The sequence below is a fragment of the Ictalurus furcatus genome, chromosome 19 (assembly GCF_023375685.1).
Source record: "Ictalurus furcatus strain D&B chromosome 19, Billie_1.0, whole genome shotgun sequence".
Classification (NCBI taxonomy): domain Eukaryota; kingdom Metazoa; phylum Chordata; class Actinopteri; order Siluriformes; family Ictaluridae; genus Ictalurus; species Ictalurus furcatus.
Window position 1 is genome coordinate 7,332,072 of NC_071273.1, and position 8,071 is coordinate 7,340,142.

The 8,071-nt window shown below is 48.7% G+C and overlaps 1 protein-coding gene across 1 annotated transcript in view; it reads right to left on the reverse strand.

Moving 5' to 3' along the window:
- Nucleotides 1–8,071, reverse strand: part of ptpro (protein tyrosine phosphatase receptor type O) — a 67,780-nt gene that overhangs the window by 31,561 nt on the left and 28,148 nt on the right. Inside the window, exons 2-7 of the mRNA XM_053650657.1 lie at nt 2,615–2,894; nt 2,360–2,515; nt 2,124–2,276; nt 1,229–1,804; nt 976–1,137; nt 665–861 (exon numbers count right to left, since the gene is read on the reverse strand). Coding sequence (XP_053506632.1) covers nt 665–861; nt 976–1,137; nt 1,229–1,804; nt 2,124–2,276; nt 2,360–2,515; nt 2,615–2,894 — 1,524 coding nt within the window. The remainder of the gene's footprint in view (nt 1–664; nt 862–975; nt 1,138–1,228; nt 1,805–2,123; nt 2,277–2,359; nt 2,516–2,614; nt 2,895–8,071) is intronic.

Genomic DNA, 8,071 nt, shown 5'->3' on the forward strand with positions numbered 1-8,071 from the left:
AGGGAGAGTGAGAGAGAGAGATAGAGAGAGAAAGTGCAAGAGAGAGAGAGAGGGAGAGTGAGAGAGAGAGATAGAGAGAGAAAGTGCACATGAGAGAGAGCGAGGGAGAGAGAGAGTGCGAGAGAGAGAGAGATAGAGAGAGAAAGCACGAGAGAGAGAGCGAGAGCGAGGGAGAGAGTGAGAGAGAGAGATAGAGAGAGAAAGTGCAAGAGAGAGAGCGAGGGAGAGTGAGAGAGAGAGATAGAGAGAGAAAGTGCAAGAGAGAGAGCGAGGGAGAGTGAGAGAGAGAGAGCGAGGGAGAGAGTGAGAGAGAGAGAAAGTGCAAGAGAGAGAGTGAGGGAGAGTGAGAGAGAGCGAGTGAGGGAGAGAGAGAAAGAGCGAGGGAGAGAGAGTGAGAGAGAGAGAGAGAGGGTGAGTGAGAGAGAGCGAGGGAGAGAGAGAGAGAGAGAGCGAGGGAGCGAGAGAGAGCAAGGAAGAGAGAGAGTGAGAGAGAGAGAGAGACAGCGAGAGATATCAGACAGGTACGTAGATATTCTCCGTTCATGCTTAGAGCTTTGCGAGCCTCGTAGTTTGCATGTGACTTGCATTATGAGAAAGTTTCCATCCGTGTCATCGTTGCTATTATAATGTGAAAGCAGTTCACCATGACGTGTGAGTGTGCTACCTCAGAGCAGTAGGTGGTCTCCATGCGCTGGCTGAGGCTGGGCTTGAGGCACGTCAGAGATACCACTGAGACGAGGCTGCCGTTGTGGCTCTGCGTGGACGGAGCCCAGGATACGGAGGCCGTGCTCTTCCCCAGCATTTTCACACTCACCGCCCGTGGACGCTCCTTGGGCTGCTCCAGCCACTCGCCGGTAGGACCTGGAGCACGCACACACACACACACACACACACACACACACACACACGTGCACAATGATGAAATAATATACGTTATAGTGCGCGTTAAGGTAAGTGAGAGTGGAGAACACGCACTGAGGTAGAAGGTGAATCCTCGATGTGGTGCGCTCTCTCGGGGCTCACACTCTCCTGAGGAGCTGACGGAGGTGACTAGAACACGGTACGTCCCAGCCTCCGACAGCTCGGTAAAGAACTCGTGAGTGTTCTCGTCCACTACCGCCGTTTCGGTCGGGTCGCCTACAAAACGGGTGAAAATACGAAAGCCTCAGTGACTCAGCAGAGCTGATGCTAGTTCTTTACCGGAGCACGGCCGGCCGAGCTGACTTACCGTCTCGAGAGACGTAGACGTTAAAGCCGTCGGTCGTGGCGGGCGGCGGAGGAGGCAGCCAGCGAAGCTCCAGCCGAATCGAAGGCGGTCTGTTGGACCCGTCAGTGGGCTCTGGGCTGAGATCCATGGCTGAGCCCAACTCCTTCAAGTCTTCGTACTCTGGAGCCACTCCATTCACAAACTCATACTCCCCTTCGGCGGGGGAGGGACCTCCCGTTGGCCAATACGAAGCAGTGGAGTTCCTGCTCTCGGACACGTCGCTGGTGTTAGCGGGGACGCTTTCTGTAGGTGTGTATGCATTTACGGCGTTAACAAATGGCGCTTCTGTGCTGCTGTTTAGGCTCTCAGCGGTAGCAAGAGGTCCCTGGGTGACCGACTGCAACTCCTCGTCGGGTCTGGGGTCTTCCTGTTTGTCTCGCGCCTCTGTTTCTAGCTGTTCCTCCATTAGGGGGACTTCACGAGCCTTTCGTGGCAGACGGGCGTCAGGGGACGCCTTATCGCGCCAGTTAGTCACAGGCAAGCCTCCTTCATTGAGGTGGAGGATCTTCAGGGACACGTTGAGAGGAGGGTTGGGTACTAGCGGACAACAAATAAAGCAAGGATTATTATCTTTAATAAGCCGCGAACCCCCTCCCGCCCTCCTCTGGACGCCGGTATTAAAACAACGAACCCGATATAGTTCGGAATGATCTCTGAGGTAGTGCGACCTAAAATGGACGTCTACGAAGCGTCTTGTTGTCCTGCTCTCTTCATGCCCTGTATATCCCGTTCACTCACCCACATGCAAACTTAAGATTCCTGACTTCTCATCACTTTATTAACACCCGACCTGCACGGACATTTCAGTACACGCACGGCCAGGAAAAGCTTCTAGAAGCTAGTGAGTGAGGTATACCTGTCCTGTGACGGTGTGGCTCGTGGATCACGTCGCTCTTTTTCACCAGGGTGCTTTTGTTGACCGTGGCTTCGGAGATGAGCTGGAAGGTGATGTTGCTGTAGCACGTCCCAGGCAACCAGTGCTTAAAAACCGTTTTGCCTTTCTGAAAATCTGGATAAAACGGTTCGACCGGTTGTTCCGGGGAAACACCACTAAAGATACATTTGAATCGTCTGTTTTAGAGAGGTTCTGACCTTTGTAGAGCATGAAGCGCCGCTCTCTGCCCTCGGAGTAGCTGATGTTCACCCGGCTGAAGCTGTTTCTCTCCGGCGAGCGCAGCTCGAACACCACGCCGGTCTCCGGAGCTGGCTGGTAGTCTGAAATCTGCACGCTCTCCAATGGAAGAGGCTCTGACGAGAACAAGGGGGCAGTGTTTTAGTGGCTGAATAAAAAAAAAAAAAGAAACAGTGGATAGAGATTTGTAACACGGATCCAGGGAGCTGTCTCACTTGTGAGCAGGGTCACAGTCTTGACCGGCTTGGTCCACGTGGAGCCGTTGGCGAGTACAAGGCTGATGGTGTAACAGAGCCCATGGTACGTGGTGTTATAAAGAAGGACAGCAGGAGCCAGTTGGCCATCGCTGGTACTCTGGAAGGGCAGGATGTGGGTGCGAGGCTCTCCAGATATCCTGGCAGCATACGCAATGATGTTATCCCTCAGATCTGAAGGTTCGAGAGTCATCGCGATGCAGTCGTCATCCTGTATCGTCACCTCGAATGAAACGGCGGTCTGAAAAGATGACACACACACACACACATAAATCAGTTACATTTACAGTTTCCTGATGCGTCTTATCCAACTTATTCTTGAGACTTATTCTTAATCTTAGCTCAAAGCCTTAATCACTGAGCTAGCACTTTCTCAAAGAAGAGTTTGTCGATTAGACGCACGTGAAGCAGATCAAAACCGTCATGAAAAGCCTGACATCAGTCCGAGGACTTATAGGAAACAAAAATGATGCACTAAACATTGGGCTCGGAGAGTAGTTAGTTAAGGTTCGGCTTGGAACGTAGAGACTGTTGTGAATCAACAGTAGTGAAAAGTTTTATGACGCACACACACACACACACACACACATTTCCCACCCATGCATCCCCCCCATTGTAAGCAATGATTCAGGAAATCCAACTGCACACTCAGAATGAAGCAGCTTCTCCTGCAGGAGAAAATGAGCTCTGGTTTCCATGGCGACACACGCTACACTCTTTTTTTTTCCTTCTTCTAAAGGGTTCTCGACGTCCTTTTGGATATAACGATTTGAAAATGGAAACTTTTTTTTTTTTTGATCTCACAATAGACCCGGTGAGAATATGATGATAATTGCAAGCGGGAAAAAAATTCCCGAAACCTTGGATTAAAAAGTGTCATAATTTCGTTGACGAAAAAGACAAAACGGAAGGAGCTACATCTGCTATACAGTACACGGCATCTTTAAATAAAGCACGCTCACGAATGATGATACTGCATAAATGCTTCATTTGGATCATCCTTTAATGGGATGTTAATGCTTCCATGATGATAACGGAACCCTTTCTCTCAGTGCACTGGTTGGAATCGACTTATCGGACATTTCCAATCAGTGTAAACAAAAGAATCGCCGCAGGTCTGTTGGAAGATTAGTCAGGACACTGTGTGTAGAGTATCGTGACTCTGTGGCCCTGTTTACTCTAGTACGTTTTCATTTTAAAACGCATAGCTGTTGCCACGGTTACGCCTGTCGTCTACACTCCTCCGGTAGACTTTTAGAAACGCCCAAGACCCCGTTTTAGTTTGAAAGCTCCGGGCTCGCGTTTCAGTGTAAACAGACCAAAACGGAGGCGTGGCTTCGCCTACATTCGCCCCCTGATTGGTTCTTCTGGATCATCGCGTATCCTTCCCCGATTCGTCAAGCCCCTATCATATGACCGTTACGCTACCTTGATCGTATACACAACGACACGGAGACCGAACCGCAAGCTTCGCTGGCTTTGTCGTCATTCTTAGCAGCTCTTGTGCAGTTAAACTCTGTATTTTATAACACTGCAGCTGCGTACATGCGCGAGAGGCGAGCTACGATTAGAGAAATCGCAACCAACTTCCTGTTTACACTCGTATGCGCATGCCCAGTGTGCATGAACGGTCATGTGTAGGGTTGCAACTAACGATTATTTTCATAGTCGATTAGTTGGCCCATTATTTTTTCGATTAATCAGATGGGGGGGGGGTCAAACTTTCGGTTCCATTTTTTCGTTTATTTAAAATAAAATCCACAATCTGAGTGTTACAAATATAAACTTCAGACTAAAACTTTACACAATTGTTTGTCCAGTTATATAAGACTGAAAAGAACCCAACACACACACACACACACACACTGGAATATATATTATTCATTTAGGACTGTGGTTTAATTCCGTGCTTTTTGTGCATCCATAAAAATAATGCAGAAATACTTATATATATATAAGTATTCTGTGCATGTGACAACGATCTCATATTCTTCACATGTCTGGGATGTGGGGTAGGGTGGCAAGACGGAAGCCATTTCTCATAAAAAAAAAAACATCTAAACAACGAAATCACGACAAACCATGTGGCAAAATGTGTTATGGTCTGATGAGACCAAGTCCAAAATGTATAATAATTCCACAATTCTCAAAAATTGCTCATCACTAAAGGAACCCCTTGACCCCATGATGAAACATGGTGGTGGCAGCATCGTGCTTTAGGGCGGCTTTTCTTCAACTGGGGCTTTTATCAAGGTGGAGGGAATCATGAATACCGGTCGATTTGAGTGGAAAACCCTCATGTATCTACTAGTACGCTGAAGATGAAGAGGGATTTCACCTTTCAGCACAACAATGACCCGAAGCATGCATCCAAACCGACAAAGCAACGGCTTAACCAAAAGGCGGTCAACGTTTGTGAACGACCTACACGGAGTCCAGACCTGAATCCATCTAAAAATCTGCTGGGTGACCTGAAGCGGCCTGTGCACAGGAGATGCCCTTACCATTTGATGGATCTAGAATGTTTTCGCTAGAAAGAGTGGGAAAATATCGCCAAGTCAAGACGTACCACGCTGATAGACTCTTCCCCAAAAAGACTGAGTGGTGTAATAACATCAAAAGCTGCTTCAGTTAAACGTATTCGTTTAGGGCTGTGCACACTTACGCAACTAGATTATTGTATGTGTTTTCTTTTTCTTTTTGCTCCCCACTGTATAAACCACCCCTCGAGTCACTTCCACTACAGGTTGCCAGATAACTCGCATCACAGAGAGAGCTGCATCACATGGGCTCAGGCCTGGGAGTAATAAGAGGGTATGGAGGGCTCTCAAAAAGTCAAACACATGCCTCCTGAGCATAGTCTGATCTCCGCCAGGAGGCTTTTTTCAGCTGAGGGCCACGACCCTATCTTGCAGTTCAAATACTATTTTCATTCAGCCTGGCAGAGTCCCGGGGTTCAACGTAAAGAGCAAAGCGACTCTCACAGTACGGGGATTGTGGTGTGTATGGGTACAGTGACGTACGAATGGTTTGGAATGTCGCAGGGGTCGCTACACTGGATGACGCGCTTTGAAATCAAAACCCAATGATCACCAAATGCATTTCTGGAATCCTTTCTAGACACACGGTAGCAGAAACACGTGCGTTTTAACCAGCGTGAGAGAGAGTGAGACCCAAGCCCGTGCGTCCTGCCGTCTGTCCCACTTCCTGTTTTTTTTTTTTTTTGAACGTGCCGTTCTAGGTTCTCCGTAAATACACACCACAATCCCAAACTTCCACTTTCTACCGTATATGCTGTAAATTTTATTTCTAGAATTGGGGTCGTGAGGAATGTTCGCTTATGCATCAGAATAAACACAAATGGTTATTGACTGTCCCACGGTCTTGCACTGAACTGTGTTGTAAATACGCGAGCGGGAATTAAAACGCTCTGAAACTTGCAAACAGTGAAGTCGGTGGCGAAAGTGTAACGCGGTCTTCGGCGTTCTTTGTGAGCAGTTTACGTTCGCCGTTCTGTGCGCAATCCTCTCGTGTGGGCGGGGCTTAACGTCGATTTACTCTCGTTGGCTGGCGAGATTTGGATTGACAGCTCGAGTGTCCGGCTGAGGAGGAGGACGACGACGACGCTCCGTGCCGCTCCTGAGAGCTCATCTCGGAAAAAATAGTCGTACCCAGACCTCGAATATTAATTACGAACGAATAAACCGACTGAAGAAGGACGTCATTTCCGCTACACGGTACAAACACCATAACTATACAGAGAACCGCATCCAGAACGCTCTCCAAAGTTCCCCACACCCGGAGTCTCGACTTCCTGGTCAGGGAGCTGTCGATCCACAGGAGACTGATGTTTTACTGCCCAGAAAAGAAATATATAGTTGAGTGCCTCTTCTAAAGCATCCATTTTTGGTTTCATGATTTGGGAAGGGTTTAATATTTTGGGGCGGGCCACCGATACGCAGACGACGGAGCAGTCAAACGTCTTTTTTTTTCTCGTCTACACGAGGCGGCATCTGCATAGAAAATCGTGTACATGTGTATCCAGACTGAAATGATGAAATGATGTGAAGCAGCTGTAAAACAGGACCCCAGGACATGGCGTACATTTAATCCTGTCGGAAAGAGGGATTTCTAGCAAACGTTTACAAGCAGACGCCGTTATTTCCATTTCATCTGATCCGCTTGACGTAAATAATTGAGGTGACGGTGGATGACTCATGAGATTCCCTGCAGTCGGCTGCAGTCATATTCTGACTCAATATTTTCTTCCGTTTAGTAAGGCTAATCTCGCACACTGACCGAGGTGGAGAGCTGGAGCTGGACTATCTGGACTATAGGTGCAAGCTGAAGTCATACACATCCTCCAAATGTAATGTAAATCACTTCTAGGGTCCTCTCTCGGCGGATCTGAAACAGGGAAGCGATGAAAAAAAAAAGCCGACAAGGGCAAGAGGAACCGAGAACAAACACACAGCGATCTGCCATAACATTAAAACCACCGACTAGTGAATAAAACTGATTATCTCGTTACGGTGGCACCTGTCAAGGGCTGGGATGTAGTAAGCAGCAAGTGAACAATCTCGAAGTTGATCTGTAGGAAGCAGGAAAACTGGACAAGCGTTAAGGATCTGAGCGACTTTGACGAGGCTCGATGATGCGCGTGGGGAGCGAAAGCTAGCTCGTCTGGTCCAATCTCACAGAAGAGCTACTGTAGCACAAGCTGCTGAAAACGTTAATGCTGGCTCTGATAGAAAGCTGTCGGAACACACAGTGCATCACGTACGGGGGCTATGTAGCCGCAGAACGCCCATGCTTACCCCTTGTCCACCACCGAAAACACCTACAATGGGCATCAGAACTGGAGCATGGAGCAATGGAAGAAGGTGGCCTGGTCTGACGAATCACGTTTTCTTTTACATCACGTGGACGGCCGGGTGCGTGAGCGTGCGTGGCTTACCTGGGGAAGAGATGGCACCAGGATGCACGATGGGAAGAAGGCAAGCTGGCGGAGGCGGTGTGACGCTCTGGGCGATGCTCTGCTGGGAAACCTTGGGTTCTGTACCACCTACGTAAACACTGTTGCAGACCAGGTACACCCCTTCACGGCAACGGTATTCCCTAACGTCGGTGGCCTCTTTCAGCAGGATAGTCTGCCGTGCCACACTGCAAAAACCGTTCGAGGAACACGACAGAGAGTTCATGGTGTTGACTCGGCCTCCCAAACTCCCCAGATCGCAATCCGATCGAGCATCTTTGGGATGTGCCGGACAAACACGTCTGATCCATAGATGTCCCACTTATTTTTTTTTTTGGTAGAGGAGGAACATTCACGCCGTTTGAAGTAAGACTTCCACGCACAGAGTGATGAGTTGAGTCGCAGGGAAACATAAATAAACAGTCTGAGGCATCTGGGCACTG